This window comes from Barbus barbus (assembly GCF_936440315.1).
Source record: "Barbus barbus genome assembly, chromosome: 1".
NCBI lineage: Eukaryota > Metazoa > Chordata > Actinopteri > Cypriniformes > Cyprinidae > Barbus > Barbus barbus.
The window spans coordinates 21,337,556-21,357,231 of record NC_136729.1 but is presented as its reverse complement, the minus strand read 5'-3'; the positions used below and the strand labels follow the sequence as shown (position 1 = coordinate 21,357,231).

Below are 19,676 nucleotides of genomic sequence, written 5' to 3'. Positions count from 1 at the left end.
TTATTTTACGTCCTATATGTTATAAATAACCCGTTACTGTTGTGCTGAGTGAAGAACCGCTTTAAACGATTCAGTGCGTGTCCGAAGAACTGTTTCGACCTTAACCCGTTTGTTCAGCCCTTTGAAAAAGAATCGACTCAAATGAGTGATTCATTCTCGAGTCGAGCATCACTGCATCCATCCGGCCAACGGAGCACTCGATGTTTCTCAGCCCCGTATACAATAATGTTAGACAATCATGTAGCCTATCAGATTTCATTAGAGCTTGAGACGCAACTGGCGTAAGATGTTAAGCTGCAGAGAATCACAAGGAGGTCACATTTAGTGGCTACTACATGACTAATAGGATTATGACAGTAAGAGGTGGGGTGTAAACACACCGGCTCTGTCTCAAAAACCTACTGAGCTACCTCGTTACACAACGTTTTAGGACATTATAAACGCAATTCGGGGCAGCCGGTGCACATGCAGAAACGACTTTCACTCCTGGGATGGCCAAAGTTGCAGCACGCGCCTATTATTAACAATTGCTTTCTTCTAGTTACGTAGCTCACTTTATTGTGAAACACATCCGCCGACCGCTAGGGCTGAAGTCGTGTGAGGTGGTGCTTGTGGTGTGTAAAGAGAAAGCGCTTCGCTGACAGAGGCTTGGACACATGAAGACGTTGCTGATGAGTGAAGATGCCTCCGCAGAGAGTGTTCGCGCTGCCCAGACAGCATTCCCTCCTGCTGCCCGCCGTCATCAACCCTTTCGTGCACGACCTTAAGTTAACCAAAGCCGATAAAATCAAAGTGAGTCCTGCTCTCCATTTATGACATGCCTGTCAATATTATTCTTCATTGACGTCATTCAGGTCTTCATCGTATTAATGTATCCACTGCTGTTTGATTTGCCTATCCTCTATTCTAAGTATTGCATGATCTCTCTTATTTTTTACTTTCTAATAATTCTTACAGTAACTTGGGTGAACAGGGAAAAGGGATTTCCTAGCAAATGCTGTCAACAAATGTAGAAAATGTTTAATTAGTGAGATTAGTAAACAAATGAGAAAAACAATTCCCTCTGTGCTGTAGAAAGTGTTCAAATGATGTTACTTCTTGGATGTTACCATTTTAAACAGTGTTACCGTGTTTTGTAATAAGGGAAAATCATGCAGTTATACAGTTCCCAACATGTGGTAGAGAAAATGTTATACATATTGCATTTCTTATCATTTAAATTAGTTAATGAGATGTTTTTACAACAGTATAGGAAATCAATCTAATAGGCCTAGATAGTGGAAAATTATGGTATAATTGTATGCTTTTAATTGTTGAACACAATCAAGATCTCTGACACTGTGTTTAAAATTAGCTAAAAAAAATTGAATTTAAATTGTGTGTGTGTGTGTGTGTGTGTGTGTGTATATATATATATACACACACACACACACACACAGAGCTGGGTAGATTACTTACAAACTGTAATCCGTTACTGATTCCAGATTACATGACAAAAATTGTAGTCAGTAACGTAATCCGTTACATTGCAAATTTTAGGTAATAAAATCAGATTACTTTTAGATTACTTTTGATTTAACTTGTTCATCGCATTGATTTAAATAGCATTATCTTGTACCATAATGATGTAAAAAATGCAAAGAGTAAGAAAATTTATAACATGAAGTGCATTAAACATTATATTACGTCAAAGTTTCCCAAACTAGGGTTCGTAAAGGAACTGCAGGGGCGTTGTGAGTTTAATGAAAAGCTGACAATTAATTAAATCATAAAAAATTTAAATGAAAATAAATCATTTTAAAACAAATTCCCTTTCGAGAAAAGTCTCTTCACTCGGTGGCCATATTTTCACTTTGCTGTTTCTCCCATTCATAAATATAGGAGTGAACTGTCTTTGTATTTCTGTAGTCTTTGTTTTAAATAAAACTAAAAAGATAAAATATTTTTATTTACCTGCATGCCATGTGATCATTAATCAACATCAAAGAAACTGTGAACATGCAAATGTCATACTTAATTTTTATTTTAAAATCTCAGGGGTAATTAAAGCCAATATATTTGGTGAATAAGGTTTAGTTTACAAAAAGTTTTGGAATGCCTGCATTACATGTAACTAAGAAATAATGTGAATATGTGCATTTTAATTAGTTATAATGAATAATTCATGGTTAAAAAAAACCTACAGAGTAATAATTCAAATAAAAATGAATGTGTTCATCAGTAGTTGATGCAATGTTGAAACCCTTCTTAAACCTGAAATGATTTTTGTAAATCCAGTGGTCTTAATGCTGTCGCCACCCGACTAATGACTGATCTTTGTGTGAATGTCCACAAAACTGGACTATATATACATATATAATGTGTTTGTAATTGGTAGGCTATTTTAGAAAGGGAAATTTAAAAGATTAAAAATAGAAATTAGGGAGAATCAATGAATTATGAATAATTTATTGCTATTGTGTGAATAATATGTAATCATGTAATCAATAAAAGAGTAACTGTAGTCTGATTACGAGTATTTTAAAATGTAACTTACTCTAATTACAAGTACTTAATTTTTGGAATCTGATTACGTAATCCAGATTACATATAATCGGTTACTACCCAGCTCTGCACACACATGTTGGTTTTTGTGGTTTATGGGGACTCTCCATAGGCGTAATGGTTTTTATACTGAACAAACTGTGTGTTGCCCTACACCAACCCTACACCTAAACTTAGCCCTCACAGGAGACTTTATGCATTTTTAGATTTTCAAAAAAACACCATTTAGTATGTTTTTTAAGCCTTTTGAATTACGGGGACATAGGCAGTGTCCTCATAAACCACCTTCATATTGTAATACCTCTGTCATACCCATGTCATTATACAATTTTGTGTCCTCATAAACCACATAAACATGCGCACGCACACACACACACACACACATACACACACTCACCGGCCCCTTTATGAGGTACACCTGTTCAATTGCTTGGTAACACAAATTGCTAATCAGCCAATCACATGGCAGCTCAATGCATTTAGGCATCTAGATGTGGTGAAGACGACTTGCTGAAGTTCAAACCGAGCATCAGAATGGGGTAGAAAGGGGATTTAAGTGACTTTGAACGTGGAATGGTTGTTGGTGCCAGACGGGCTGGTCTGAGTATGAGTATGCTGATCTACTGGGATTTTCACGCACAACCATCTCGAGTTCAGAGAATGGTCCGAAAAAGAGAAAATATCCAGTGAGCGGCAGTTGTGTGCACGAAAATGCCTTGTTGATGTTGAGGTCAGAGGAGAATGGGCAGACTGGTTAGAGATGATAGAAAGGCAACAGTAACTCAAATAACCACTCGTCACAACCAAGGTATGCAGAATACCATCTCTGAACGCACAACACATCGAACCCTGAAGCAGATGGGTTACAGCAGCAGAAGACCACACCGGATGCCGCTCCTGTCAGCTAAGAACAGGAAACGGAGGCTACAATTCGCACAGGCTCACCAAAATTGGACAATAGAAGATTGGAAAAATGTTGCCTGGTCTGATGAGTCTCGATTTCTGCTGCAACATTCAGATGGTAGGGTCAGAATTTGGCGTAAAGAACATGAAAGAATGGATCCATCCTGCCTTGTCTCAACGGTTCAGGCTGGTGGTGGTGGTGTAATGGTGTGGGGGATATTTTCTTGGCACACTTTGGGCCCCTTAGTACCAATTTAGCATCGTTTAAACACCACAGCTTACCTGAGTATTGTTGCTGACCATGTCTTCTGATGGCTACTTCCAGCAGGATAATACACCATGTCACAAAGCTCAAATCTCAGACTGTTTCTTGAACATGACAATGAGTTCACTTTACTCAAATGGCCTCCACAGTCACCAGATCTCAATCCAATAGAGCACCTTTGGGATGTGGTGGAACGGGAGATTCGCATCATGGATGTGCAGCCGACAAATCTGCAGCAACTGCGTGATGCTATCACGTTACTATGGACCAAAATCTCAGGAATGTTTCCAACACCTTGATGAATCTATGCCATGAAGAATTAAGGCAGTTCTGAAGGCAAAAGGGGGTCCAACCCGGTACTAGCAATGTGTACCTAATAAAGTGGCCAGTGAGTGCGTGTGTGTGTATGTATGTGTGTGTGTGTATATATATATATATATATATATATATATATATATATATATATATATATATATATACACTGTGTATGTATATATATATATATATATATATATATATATATATATATATATATACACACACACACACAGTCATGGCCAAAAATATGATCAAAGAAGGCTGTGAAAATAAATCTGCATTGTTAATCCTTTTGATCTTTTGTTTTAAAAAATCACAAAAATATAACCTTTCATTGGATAATAAGAATTTAAAATGGGGGGAAATATCATTATGAAATAAATGTTCTTCTCTAATTCACATTGGCCACAATTAACGGCACCCTTTTATTCAATACTTTTTGAAATCTCCATTTGCCAGTTTAACAGCTCTAATTTTTCTTCTATAATGCCTGATGAGGTTAGAGAACACCTGACAAGAGATCAGAGACCACTCCTTCATCCAGAATCACTCCAGATCCTTCAGATTCACAGCTCCATGACGCTGCTTCTTCTCTTCAGTTCACCTCACTCATTTTCTACAGGATTCAGGTCAGAGGACTGGAATGGCCATAGCAGAAGCTTGGTTTTGTGCTCAGTGACCCATTTGTGTTGTTTTTGAGGTTTGTGTTTGGATTATTGTACGGCTGGAAGATCCAAACATGGCCCATTATAAGATTTCTAACAGTCAGTCACTTATTGATTTTTTTTTATCTGTTGGTATTTGATAGAATCCATGATGTCATGTGTCTAAACAAGATGCCTAGGACCTCCAGCAAAAATATAGGCCCACAACATCAAAAATACAGCAGTATATTTCATTGTACACATGGGGTACTTTTTATCCCTGTGTTCACTAAACCCATCTTGAGTGTTTGCTGTTAAAAAGCAAATTTTTTAGTTTCATCTGACCATAGAAGCCAGTCCCATTTGAAGTTCCAGTCGTGTCTGATAACTGAATATGCTGGATATTGTTTTTGAATGAGCTGGGAGAATTTTTCTTGAAACCCTCCCAAACAAAATGTTGTGATGTAGGTGCTGTTTGACCATTTTTTTTAAGGTTTTCTGACCCCGAGACAATTCTCCAGCTGTGGTCCTTGGAGAGTCTTTAGCCACTCAAATTCTCCTCTTCACCGTGCATTAGGACGATATAGACACACGTCCTCTTCCAGGCAGTTTCGTAACATTTTATGTTGATTGGAAATTCTTAATTAATTCCCTGATGGTGGCCACTTCACTAATTTATGAAGCTCAATTATCTTTTGCTGCACATCAGAAATATATTCTCTGTTTTGTCTCATTGTGATGGATGATTAAGGGAATTTGGGCTTTGTTTTCCCTCCTATTTATATTTCTGTGAAACAGGAAGCCATGGCTGGATAATTTCATGTTCATAATCACCCTGGAGTGCTCAAAATTGTGAATATGAATGGGAATATACTTCAGAGATATTTTACTCTTAAGAATTTCTAGGGGTACCAATAATTGTGTCCAACATGTATTTGAGAAAAACATTTATTTCATAATGATATTTCCCCCCATTTTAAATTCTTATTATCCAATGAAAGGTTATATTTTTGTGAATTTTTTAAATAAAAGATAAAAAGGATTAACAATGCAGATTAATTTTCACAGCCTTCTTTGATCATATTTACCAAGGGTGCCGATATTTTTGGCCATGACTGTATATACTACAGGGCTTTTCCAGACCGGTTTTGACTGCATTGCATGTCCACATAATACTTTTAAGTCATCCTGTAGCCAAGAATAGATGTTGTGCGGGGTTATTTGTATGTTAGATAATAGTTTATGAAATGTATTTAAAAAATATTAACTACATTATACTGTGTTAATGTAGTGTGTCAATTGTTTTCTTATCTGTGTATCTAGTGTTTTCTTCTTGGAATCATCCTTGTGCCGATCCGTGGCATTTTCTTGTTTCTCATTCTGATGGTCATGTGGCTGCTTTCTGTCATGATAACATTTGGACAGTCTCTGAAAGGAGCAGTGGAGCCCATGACTGGCTGGAGAAGGTAAATACTGATCCCTGTTCACTCACGTTACACAAAGATACACGCCACCTCCTACATTTCAGCTCAAGATATACCTTTTTATGTGTTTTTGAGCTACTTATTCTCCTGGCCTACTAACTAAACTTGATAGTTAGCACATCAAACCTTACACCTTAACCTTACATATAGCTCTACCTTTTACCATTTTCTGATTTTGTCTAAGTTCCTGGTTTGCTAATAATGATTTGCCAGGAATTGTGGGTCTGAGCAAGGTGGGTCTATGTATTTGTATGTGTGTTTGTTTCCTTCTGTATTAATAATAGATGTGAGAGATGATGATATGAAATTTGTGGTTTGCATATGAGTTACACATAATTGCTGCATTACAGAACCCCTCCATTCTGTTTAATTCATGCTTCTCTGCCAAACAAGCCACATGGTTTCTTGCAAAACAGCTCATTTTGCTGTTCCTCGTTTCTTCTCGGACTGACCACACTGATCAGATTAATTAAGTCTTAGTGTAGGAGGTAGCACGGCTGTTGGAGGGATGTGGTTATTCTCTAAACTGATGCAACAACGTGCTGATCTGACACCCGATGAGCACACAATGCCAATGCCGTTAAAGCAAACCTTTTGTGCTGTGTGCATGTCAGTGTTGGACTAACTGATGTCAATACCGAGTATGATTCCTTATGTTTTATCTGTTTGTGTTTGTATGTGTGATTGCGTACAGGTTCATGCACAAAAGAGTGATGACCTTTCTAGGCCGGCTGTATTTCTTAGGCATGGGCTTCAGGGTGGTGGTGAAGGGGAAGCAGGCCAGCAGTGTAGAGGTCCCCATTCTAGCTGTGGCCCCCCACTCTTCTTTCTTTGATGCCATTGTCTGTATTGAAACTGGTCTACCCTCTACTGTTTCCCGTTCGGAGTCCCTGGAAGCACCAATCTTTGGCAGTATGGATATTTGCATCAATATCGGTCTACACAAAAACAAAATCTAATGCCAAATGATGTAATTTAAATAATGTGCTCCAGTATCCAATGAATATGTATGCTTTGTTTATCAGTTTAGTTAAGAGCAGGGCAGAAAGAAAAAAAATGTTGTTAAATATGCATTATTGATGTAAATTTTTCATGTGTGATTATGACTGTTATCATTACTTAGCGTTCTCTTATTCTTCAATGGGTAAGATGATATTATGTTCCCCAGGGTTTTTGCGCTGTGTGCAGCCAGTGCTTGTTTCACGCAATGATCCAGACTCTCGTAGAAACACTATTCTTGAGATTGAGCGGAGAGCAAAGTCAGGAGGACACTGGCCACAGGTTAGTGTCTCCACTTCTAGCATCCTAAAGGTCTAAAACATGACTAATTTACTCGATTACATCCATGCATGAAAGATTACGCTGCCTCATTTAAATTATTTTATTTAAGTTTTTTCATGTGACTTTAAAAAATGATCACAAATAAAACCATGTTAAAAAAAAAGGTTTAAAAAATACCTTGCGAATCTGACAATGTGAAACCAAATAAAAAAAACAAAGTGTATTCCACATTTTGAAAGCAAGAAATTACTCTTACACCTGTACTTCCTCAGCTAGAATAAAGGATGTCCAGTTCCCAAACAATGTTTGGTGTGAACATTTTGGATTTTTAATTAGTTTCTACAAATGTATTATTAAGAAGTAAATATTTTTTATCAATCAAACTGTGATCTGTGATTTGTATCTATCATAAATCACCATGGTAGAGTAGCTATGGTACCATTAAAAATATCACTGTTGTTATTTTCTTTTTTAGGTGCTCATTTTCCCTGAAGGAACATGTACGAACAGATCATGTCTCATTACCTTTAAACAAGGTTAGCAGATTTTGTTTGTTTGTTATGTAGAAATTCTATTAATAGTGTGTATTAATTATAACACAGACGCTATAATATTACAGATTAACTGTTAAGATCTGTGTGAGATGTTACACATACTGTAAAGATACAAATATAGTGTGTTGTAGCAAAAGTCAGTACATCATGATGATTGTTTTAACTGCGCCGTATGGAAATCTTGTCATCTGATATCAGATAACTAATTTTAACCTAATGCAAATGTATACAAGAGATGGGAAAAAGAAACTATTATGGGTTTCCAAAGCTTAAAGTTTGTTTTATCATACTATAAAATGTAGAATGAAGTCTGCTGAAGCCAGCAAAACGCAGCACATAAGAGAGGGAATATTATGTCTATGAATAGGTATTATCCACACCACTAAGACTTATCCATTTGAGTCTGTGACATTTATTTAAATATATATTTAAAAAAAAACTCTGTTTGTAGTAGGCTTCATTAATTCTGTGGGTCAGAGTGATGATATTGATTATTTTATGATGTAAGATCTATAGATTTTTTCTACATTCAGGTCATATCATTAGGACAGTGTTTGTTTCATTGATAATCATTGATTGTCCACTTCAGAACCTGTCAGATAGCTGTGACCTGATATGTAGGGCATGGTGTGATCAGTGGAGTGTCAGACAGGGATTTAACATCATTCTAAAGTATATGACTCCATAAAGAAAACAGATGGAACTCTTATACTGAGCCGTTTTAGGAGGTATGAATGTAGCTACAAAGTACAAAAAGAACAGATAGAATGAATGAAAGGTGCTTATGTGCTACTCTCTTTACCTCCATAGGTGCCTTTGTCCCAGGGGTCCCAGTACAGCCTGTTCTGATCAGATACCCAAATAAGCTGGTCAGTATGAATTCAACAAAATACCTATACTGTTGTCATTATGCCTCAATTTTTGGTGCCAAACACAGTGGAGTAACATAAGAATTTTAAATATATGTAAAATACAAATCCATAAATAACCAAATAGAGAGCACTATAGTAGACCATAAAATTAGCATACAAATGCATACCTAGCAAACTAAAGGCTCTGCAAGAATGTCAGTTGAGCTCTTCCATAATCTACTGCTCTTGTGTGAATAGCTTAATGCTCACACCTCTTTAAATGGAAGATTTCTTACAAAAGTGTGTCTTTTTAATACTTACAGGACACAGTTACATGGACATGGCAGGGCCCAAAATCGTAAGTAGTCATAAACATAAACAAAGCCAGAAGTTGATGAAATGCTTCTACAAATAGGTCTTTTCCAATCACTGTTACAAGGAAAAAGTCATCATAATTCAGAATTACATGCCAGAATTGAATATTGTGTTGCAAGAAACACTCTGATTAGCCAAAAAGGAAGTTTCATTGGTTTATTGGCATTTAAGATAAGACGATTTTATATTCAAACCAAATGGGAAAATAACATGTGGTCTGACTAAATTCGCATCTTCCTACTTACACGTTGAGACATCTCTGCATGCGTAGTGTTGTAGATTGCTTTCTTAGATAAGCTTGGTTTTGAGACCCTTTTGTAGTATGTCATACAAGAAATGCAGTTGCACAGTCATGCATATAAAGAGAGCAATGCTTCCTGAAATGCTGTTGGTTTGGAGCCTCACCACCAGTTCCTGTTTTAGGGCCAGACTACTGCTGCTCACACTCTGTCAGCTCTATACTACAGTGGAGGTTGAGGTCTGTGAGAAACATTTGTTTATTTCATGCTAATATGCTCAGCTTTTTGCACCTTTAATGAAGAAACATGAATGACAAACCAAATCCCATATACTGTATAGCTAATCTACAAAAAGTTAAGTATATATTGCATTTGTGTTTTAGTTTCTGCCCCCTCAAATCCCTACTGATATGGAGAAAAAGAGTCCTATCAAGTTTGCTCAGTCAGTGAGAGCTGTGATGGCTGAGTAAGTGTGCCTTGTTAGGGCCCAAGCCAGTAAGGCGCAGGGCCCTATTGTTCTTCTAAGGATTATTATTTTTTTTTTTTTTTTTTTTTTTTTTTTATTTCAATCATCCGGGCACTTTTGGGGGCCTTAACGTGCCCGAAAACTCTCGAAAATTGGCACGCACGTTGGAACCTGCGGCCATTAGGACGCCGCTGAGGCTGGGACCCGGGCGTGGCACAGGGGCTCTACGGCGCCCCCTGGAAAATTGTCAGAAAGCTTGATGTATAGCTCACACATACTTGCACGTATTCATATGAAACTCGGTACACATATAGAACTCATTGAGCCGAACAACTTTCGCGCAGCATGTCATAGGCTCCGCCCAACAGGAAGTCGGCTATTCAGGGCTGTTTAAAAAGCGCATGCTCTGGAATTTGATATACTCCTCTGAGGATTTCCATACGATTGCCACCAAACTCGGTGAACATGATCTCAAGACATTGGGGACGCTAAATTGCGAAGATATTTTTGATATGTCGAACGGTTTGCCCGTGGCGAGGCGATGAAGTTATGGCGAAAAATGAGACCCAGGAAATGCCTAATAACGTCCACATACATTGTATGATGTTGATCAAACTCCAGTGGTTTGTTCGTTGTATGATGCCGATCGGATAGATGTGACTATTATGACTGAAAGTTATAGCGCCACCAACTGGCTGCAGGAAGTGTGTCGTTTTCAAAATTATTTGAATTCAGCATCTTATTTTTACTCGATTTGCTTCAAACTTCACCAGAATAATGTCAAAACACGGCCGATGTAAAACTGTGAAGGGAATATTGATATCTAAAATTATGTTGCCATGGCAACGTGTCAAAGTTGAAAATTCGTTTCTGGTGATTTTGAGGCAGATAACATGTTTAGAATGTCATGAAACTCAACACACATATCCATTTTAATGATAGTTAGACACTGGAAAAACCTCATAAACGGGCGTGGAAGAGGCACTCTATAGCGCCACCTTTTGTCAAAAATGGGGGGGTTAGTTTTAGCTACAGACACCAAACTCGGTACATAAATTGTTCTTATTAATCCGGACAACTTTCTAATTTACAGTCATTAGCTACGACCAACAGGACGTCGGCTATATTTATTTTAATGTGGGTTTTTTTTTAAAACGGGCTGTAAACAAATTCATACTCCTCAAAGCAGAAACACGTAAATCACACCAAACATTTTTTCTCATGATGCCAAAATACTGAAGATGCTAAATTGCGGACGGATTTAGGATATCTTGAACGATGATTTAATGGCAATTTATTAAAGTTACAGTAAAAAAGAGATTTTTTTTTTTTTTTTATCTTTTAAGAGCAGCTTCCAAACACTTCATAAAAAATTACATACACAGAACAATACAGTCTGAGGATATGTGATTAATTTCATGAATTTACAATACACTATGCAGAGGAGAAAATTTAAAAACTATCAGACAGTTGTTACAATGCTTCTATGAGTGAGAGTTCCCTGTCAGCCTGCAGCTGAGTGAGGGGGTGGGGGTGGGGTGTGAGTGACTGTGTGAGTGACTGTGTGGATTGAGGAGCTGGGTGAGAGAGAGAAAGAGAGAGAGGGTCTGTTTTTTTTAAATCTTTAAAAAATGCTTATAAAGCATTAAAGGTTTTCATAACACTTTATAATTAAGTCTCAATTGTTAACAGTAGGGAATGCATTAATTAACATGAACTAACAATGAAAAATATAATTTTTTACAGCATGTTAATTCTTCATTGATAGTATGAACTTACAATGAACTAACAATGAACAAAATATTTTTAATGTTAGAAAAATAGTCATGTTCAAAAGAGAAACTTTAAAATTTAATAATATATTAACACATTTTGGAATTAATATTGATCAACATTAAATGGAATATAATTATTAATGATTATATATATATAATGATAGCTACAGACACCAAACTTGGTACATAAATTGTTCACATTAAGCCGGACAACTTTCTAATTTACAGACATTAGCTACGACCAACAGGAAGTCGGCTTTTTTTTTTTTATGTGTTTTTTTTTTTCAAAACGGGCTGTAAACAAATTCATACACCTCCAAGCAGAAACCACAAATTCACACCAAACACAGAACAAGACAGTCTGAGGATATGTGATTAATTCCATGAATTTACAGTACACTATGGCGAGAAGAAAATTTTAAAACTTATCAGAGATATCCTGTCACTGTGCTTCTAATGTGTGCGGTAGGTGACTGGGTGAGTGACTGACTGTGTGAGTTCAGTGAGTGTGGAGGGGGAGAGAGAGAGAGAGAGAGAGAGAAAGAGAGAGAGAGAGAGAGAGAGTCTGTTTAAACTTCTCAATAAAATCCTTAAAAAATGCTTAAAGCATTAAAGGTTTTGATAACACTTTATAATTGAGTCTCATTTGTTAACAGTAGGGAATGCATTAATTAACATGAACTAACAATGAAAAATATATTTTTTAAAGCATGTTAATTCTTCATTGATAGTATGAACTTACAATGAGCTAACAATGAACATAATATTTTTAATATTAGAAAAATAGTCATGTTCAAAAGATAAAACTTTAAAATTTAATATATTAACACATTTTGGAATTGATTTTAAACATTAAAACATTGATTTCAACATTAAATGGTATATATTTATTAATGATGTAAATTAACAACAGTTAAATAATGTTGTTTTTTAACATTGGTTAATTCACAAATAACATTAAATATTAACAATATATTTTTTACTTTATTCATTTGTGTTAGAAAAAATTATTCATTTTAGTTAATGGAAAAATAAATCATTAAAAAATGCTTATAAATCATTAAAACCTTTGGTAACTATAATAATTTCTCATTTGTTAGCATTAGTAAATGCATTAACTAACATCAACTACCAATGAAAAATATATTTTCATAGAATTTAAAGTTTTATATGTTGTTCTGTGTGTGTGTGTTTCACAGAGTTGATGGTTTGGATTAACCCTTTAATTGCCGTATCCCTTAAAACCAAACTGCCAGAGGGTTACTGTGATGCTTGTGCTCGCTGGGCACCGTTTTATCGATGCCACCGGGGTGGCGTATGCTGACGGCTTGGGCCCGTCATCGCTGCTCGCAGCTATATTTGCTATTTATTCTTCTGTGTCTTCTATAATATTATATTTAATGGATATTTACAATGTGTGCACAGTACAATATTTCAGTGTTAATGGTTGTATCACATTTTCTCACTCTGTGACTAGGTCTCTGGGCCTGCCGGTCACAGACCACACCTACGAAGATTGCCGTCTGATGATTACAGCTGGAGAACTGACCCTGCCTATGGAGGCAGGTCTCGTGGAGTTTACCAAGATCAGCAGGAAATTGGAGTACGACTGTATCCATTATAAAACAAATACATATCTTTGGTATAAGTAAACATTTTGAGACTGGTATCCCACATGACACTCAATTTTAGCTTATTGTAGTTTAAGATTAAAATCTTTTTTTCTGTTGAAACTCCAGATTAAAATGGGACAATGTGAAGAAGGAATTGGAGAGTTTTGCCAACATAGCCTGTTCTTGCAAAGGCGGCAGGATCACAATTGAGGAGTTTGCCGGCTTTCTCAAACTGCCTGTCAGCCCAGCTCTACAGGAGCTCTTCGCTCTGTTTGACAGGGTGAGTTTGTCCATAACTAATCACATTGAAAATGGAAAAGAGTGTCACTTAGATGCAGAACAGAATGGATGACTCTAATGGCTTTAAATTTTATTCACAGTGTGGCCTGTTTGAAGCATATGTTTTCTCTTTGTAGAATGGCGATGGCACCATTGATTTCAGAGAGTATGTCATTGGTGTCACAGTTCTGTGCCGCCCAGCTAATAATGAGGAAGTCATTCAGACTGTTTTTAAGGTAATGATATCACAATGAAATCTCAAAATGTGATTGTGCAAAGATTAAAAGAAGATTTCATCTGATAAAGATTAAAAGATGACATTTTGTGGTGTGGTTAGTGCCAGTGGTTGTTAACGTCTCAAGGTGGTTGACAAATAAAATCTCGAACTTGACAAAAAGAAAGTCAACAGCAGAACATTACTATACTATTATGTGATATACTGTCAAAAAATTGTCATGTGTATCATGTGTCTGTGAATTCTTTATGCAGCTATTTGACATTGATGAGGACAACTGTATCACACAAGAGGAGTTTAGCGGTTTGCTGCGTTCTGCTCTTGGAGTATGTGATCTTGACGTCCACAGCCTCTTCAAAGAAATTGATGCAGATGGATCAGGACACATAACTTATGGTCTGTATGCCAACTGTATAGCAGCTACCACAGTAATAAAACTGTCTCACTTTTTATTAGGTGGCCTTAACTATGATGTGCTTACATTTAAATTAATAATTTGGTACAGTGCACATATTGTGTACATACGTGTTTTTTACATTGTACATATATTTGAAAAATATCTGCCTGTAATTACATCTGTAATTGATTTCTCTAATTACATTTATAATTACACTGTTGACCCATTCCTTACAGCTTAACCCACCCTTAAACCTACCCAAACCACCAAACCTGTCCCTAACCTTACCCGTATCCCACTTAAAAAGTGTTTTGCAATAGAATATGAACACAAAAAGTACATTGTACTTATTTTTTATGACATAGTAGTTAAGGCCACCTAATATAAAGTGAGATCCTTTGTTTTCAATCATGGTGTATGAAATTTAGCAAACAAATAACATACTATTACAACTGCTACTATTATAACCAAGAGTAATGTGGGCTGTCATGATCATTATATTTTTTGTTAGGTTCGGTGTTTTTGCCATATATATATATATATATATATATATATATGTGTACATAGAAACACAATTCACAGGGACTGTAGCAGTGGTTGTCTAGTTTTTCATTTTTTTTTAAAACTTGTAAGACTGAATTGAACTACACACAGGCCTAACAGTGGCAATGTTATCTTTGGTTGCCTGTTTAGGTTGTATTAAGCAAATTACTCAATGCTGAATTGCATTATAGCAACATCATCTTTATTAAACTAATCTTATTGATTTGAACATATTTAGACATTATTGTTTCAATAAATGTTTAAATACAACTGCTCAGTGAGGACTCCACAAAATATAAAACTACAGATATTACAGCAATATTTTCCTGTGAAGCTGCTTTTCAAACATGGATTTGACTTGCCTTGACAATCTAGGGAGTATCACATTCCAAATATCTTAATACAGGTCATTTTGTGTCATGATTTAACTTGTCTGAATTGAATCTTGACTTTGGGCTATCTGTTGCATGCATTCAGTAAGCAAGAACTAGCAGATTTCTTAGTCTGAATGCAGTTTTTTTTTCAAGATAGGTTTAAAAGGCAAACAGAAGTTTCCACAATCATTTAAGGTATTTAAAAAGCATCACCCCAGGGCCGAAGGCTTTTTCTGCAAATGAAAGTATCATGGTTAGCTGCACTTGATTCTATGTTTTGTATGTAAATGCCCTGGAAAATATTTGTATGTGGAATCATGAACACTTTCGAGTGAAGGCTTGTTGTTGTTGCCAAGGTTTGAATCATGATGGTGACTGGTCTTTTGTAATACTTGCAGAAAGTTGTCATGAAGTGTGAGTTCATTTCAGCTGCATTCCAAATTAAATCAAGGATGTTTTCACACAGTAGCTGTCATGCTGTTTACCAGAGTATTCACATTGTGTTATTTATTCACTAATGCCCGCCACACTTACTTGATTAGTGGGGTTTCTTTTTGAGTATCAAATGTATAAATCTGTAGTAATGTTCCTTTCTCTAATTGTCTCTCAGATGAGTTTCGTTCCTTCGCTCTCACCCACCCGGAGTATGCCAAGCTCTTCACCACCTACATCGAGCTACAGCGTTACCAGGGTCTCCAGGGAGAGGAGCTAGATTTTGATGCCAGTTTGTCTCACTACTATACTGCTTCTCATTATAACCACCAAGAGGACAGTATCTCTGATAAGAAAGATGACTGACAGCATGCAGCCATTAGGTTCATATTCTGCCATGCCATGCCATTTGAACACGTGCCTTAAGCTTGGGTGGAGGGATTTTGTACACACGCCTATGCCCTGTCAGCAGTTTTCTGTTTACACCAACAAGTATTTCATAAACTATTCAGTGGTTTATTTAAAGGGTTTGGGATCAATGTTAATGCATATAGGATGCTAAAACATTTCGGTAACACTTTAGGCACTATTAACTAGTTGCTTATTACCATGCATATTATTAACATACTTGTATTGTCTGTTTATTAGTACTTAAAGCACATAATCTGCATGACTATATTCTACATCCCTAATTCTACCCAATACCTAAACCTAATTAGGAGTTTGAGGCAAAAGTCATAGTTAATGGTTGGCTAATAGCGAGAACTGGACCTTAAAATAAAGTGTGACCAAACTGTCTTATTCTGATGCAAAAGTTAATTTTATTGTTAACACCCCTCAGCTTTTAGACATGAAGCTTGTAGTTCCAATTCAGTTTTTTATTCAATTTGTTTTATAAAGTCTAATAAAAAATATATTATTTGATAATATCTAATTTGAAAAGTTATTTTGTGACCATGTGCTTATGTGTCTTTTATGGAAAAGTGGATATATTTTTTAAATGAATATTTTACAAAAGAGAATCTTATACAAATACAAAGTTTCTTTTTTATTTTCTCTTCTATTCCCTTTTCTCCTTGCTGCTCAGGGATGTTGGTACAGAAAGTGAGATTTTATCAAAGGTTTTGCTTTGCATCTTGTTTTTATTTGCATTCCCGTTGAGGGGGTATGTTGCTGAGTTAGCGTTCTGTCCCTGCTGCTTGTTCAGACTAATACTCTGTTGCATCCACTGAAAATAGGCCAATTTGTGAGCAAACAGGCAACACAACACGCCCACAGTAGCATGCACCAAAGGGGGTGGCTCTAAATTTTCCCTCTGCAGTGGTTTTTATTTAGCAATGCAGGTTGCAATTATGATTTTGTTAACACAGCGAAGTTAGCTTCTTCTTTTTTTTTGCAACTAAAAAAATCCTTTGTATTTGTTGTCCCTTTTATGTTTGAGTGCATGAACACTTGTTAGAAGAGATTGTACACTTGTGAATTATCAGGAGATACAAAAGAAAAACTGCTGATTAGCAGCCTGCTAACAAATACTTTCATACCGAAAGCTTCCACTAGGTGACAGCAACTCCTAGTATACACAGAAAGCCGATCGTCTGCATAAACCTCTTCTCATTTCTAAAGAAATCTTTAGTGAATGTGCAAATAGTGTAAATGTACGTCTACAATAGTGGACATACTCCTACTTTTATGCCATTGATATTGCATGTGTACAAAATGAGAAATAATAAAATGAAGCATCCCCTTTGTCACTTCTCTGCTTTCACAAGTGATTACAAAATATCATATAATTGAGGTCATGGGTCATATTTCACCATCTGTGCTGTTACTCAGCCCTGTTCCAAATAGCAGCATAAGCCTCTACAATCTTCACACTTTGATGTCATAATGTCACAAAGACTGTCCGATATAGTCAACATCAATGCAGGCTCAGAAAAACTGCTTTTAGGGCGCATAGGGGTCATAAATGGTCCATTCTTCAAAATGACAAATAAGCGCCGTCTCTGCATCCAGAAGTTTAGGCAGTTGACTTGTTGCCTCGCTGGCCTATCGGGCAATGACTTTGCAGTCAGCATTTGTGCATGTAGCTGGACAGGCTTCTGAGGCATTTTTAGTTATAATTTTTCTCTTGATAAAAAATTAAGAGAGCTTGGTGATAACTAACTATATTTAACTACTACAGTACTTTATTTCTTGCCATAAATAAAATCAAAAGTTCAAAATATTGTTCAAAAACATTACCTTTTCAAATACATTTACACACCAACTCGCCACCAACTGCAACTTTCAGACACCATTTTTTTTTTAGCTCAACTGTCACAGAATGGAGTGCACAGTATAGGTAGAGAAGGATAAATATGCTGCCTTCAAAAATCAAGCAAATAAAGTTGTTTTGTAGACAGGATGTGAAAGACTTCAAGAATACATGTATGCAAGACGCCAGACCACCATTTAGGCCCTTAGAATTACATTGATTCGGCATAAAGTCAAACACAATGCCTGCAACGCCTTTTCATCCACGTAGGAATATGTCCTTTTTAATATTATAAAGAGGTTGGTAAAGGAGAACAAGTTCATCTTTAAGCGGTTTCTATAATGTGCCTTCTGTTGCGCTGAGCTGCAGTATATCAAAACCAAGTCAATCAGTAAGTGTACTCAGCAAGTGACTTACAGAGTGCTTTTGTCAATATATTATCATCAGAGGGCAGGTCAGGGACGACGATATGATGATGTCTTATGAGAAGCTAATGTTCTTTCTCTCTCTCGTCTGATACAGCAGGATGAAGGATGGGATTGCACTCACTTCATTAAAGTCCTGCTGATCCACACGCTGTGATAACCAGCTGTGATTTCCCCCGTCAATTTGTTTTAACCTTTTCAAACATGAGGGGGGCATTTTATTTGAATCACAGTGATGAGATTGCATGGAATCGATTAAGTCACATTGTTGTTACTGTTTCTTTCTCTCCGTCTCTCACTCTCGCCATGTCTGTCTTTCTTTCGCTCTCTTTCTCCCTTCTTTTGCTTACAATATTGCAGCATTATTTTTTTATTTCAGCCTGAGGTGAGTCTGCCTAGTCAAATTGTGGACAATCAGCTCAAGTAATCGGGTTTTATTTGCACAACACCAAACAAGAGTTAGCTGTTAGGGCTTTGGCTGGGCGGTCTGTGCTGAAACAGATGAGGGGGCTGATCGGGGGCTCGTCTGAAAAGGTCAGTGCCGACAGGCTACACTGCTAATTGACGGGTTGCAAAATAGCTTCAAATCACGGACCCTTCACTCCCACTGCACGTGTAGACAATGTAAACAGCAAATACTTTTCCCTTAGAAGGAGACGTATAGCATAATGCATCTTATCTCTTTCCCCTCTCTCCGTAGACCTTAGCTTTAATTTGTTTGTCAGAATGGGGATTTAAATCACTGTGTTTTATCGTTTTCATTTCTTTCTCTCTTTATTTATTTTAATTGTTTTCATTACAAGCCATCATGCCCACAGAGCAGGAGGTCCTGACCTTGGCCACAAGCATCTTAAAGTTCCTCTTAGTGAGAGTGCATATAAAACTTGCATTAACCTTGCGCCAACCGCTGGATGAATTCATGCTGATTTACTCAAGTCTGTTCTGTCAGACAGGACAAGCAAAACACAACATTCAATTTCATGCATATCATCACCACACCTGCTCTTGTTTTTGTATGACATGCAGTATGTTGTTCATAAAAAGATTATGTAATATAGTGCACAATGCCCTGGTATTAAGGCCTAGAGATTGTGAAGTAGGCATTAATAACTTATTCTTGCTAAGAAATTTCCCTTATGCTTTTTTGAATATATACCATTTAAAAGATTTTATAGAAGAAGATTTTGAAAGAAGTTTCTAATGCTCACCAAGGGTGTTTATTATATCACAAATTGAGTAAAAACAGTAATACTCGGATATATTGCAATTTTAAAAAAATAATAATGTTAAGTATTTTACAATGTAATTTATTCCTGTGATGGCAAAGCTGAATATTTAGCAGTCGTTACTTCTGTCTTCAGTGTCATATGATCCTTCAGATTCATTCTAATATGCTGATTTGGTGCTCGAGAAACATTTATCACT

The 19,676-nt window shown here is 36.5% G+C and overlaps 1 protein-coding gene across 2 annotated transcripts; it reads left to right on the top strand.

Annotated features, from left to right (window-relative positions):
• Positions 1-152: 152 nt before the first annotated feature.
• Positions 153-17,320, top strand: LOC306869226 (lysophosphatidylcholine acyltransferase 2-like). 2 transcript variants are annotated; one of them, XM_079415898.1, is made up of 15 exons: positions 644-792; positions 4,534-4,659; positions 5,998-6,140; positions 6,853-7,070; positions 7,327-7,439; positions 7,915-7,975; positions 8,804-8,862; positions 9,168-9,202; positions 9,643-9,697; positions 9,842-9,924; positions 13,177-13,302; positions 13,439-13,592; positions 13,729-13,827; positions 14,081-14,222; positions 15,751-17,320. In XM_079415898.1, exons 1-15 carry the CDS (start codon positions 682-684, stop codon positions 15,936-15,938), a joined length of 1,713 nt encoding a protein of 570 aa, XP_079272024.1. In that variant the 5' UTR covers positions 644-681; the 3' UTR covers positions 15,939-17,320. The 2 variants fall into 2 exon arrangements, with proteins under 2 accessions (XP_079272025.1, XP_079272024.1); XM_079415899.1 differs by lacking the exon at positions 4,534-4,659 and having other exon boundaries at positions 153-792.
• The last annotated feature ends 2,356 nt before the right edge of the window (positions 17,321-19,676 follow it).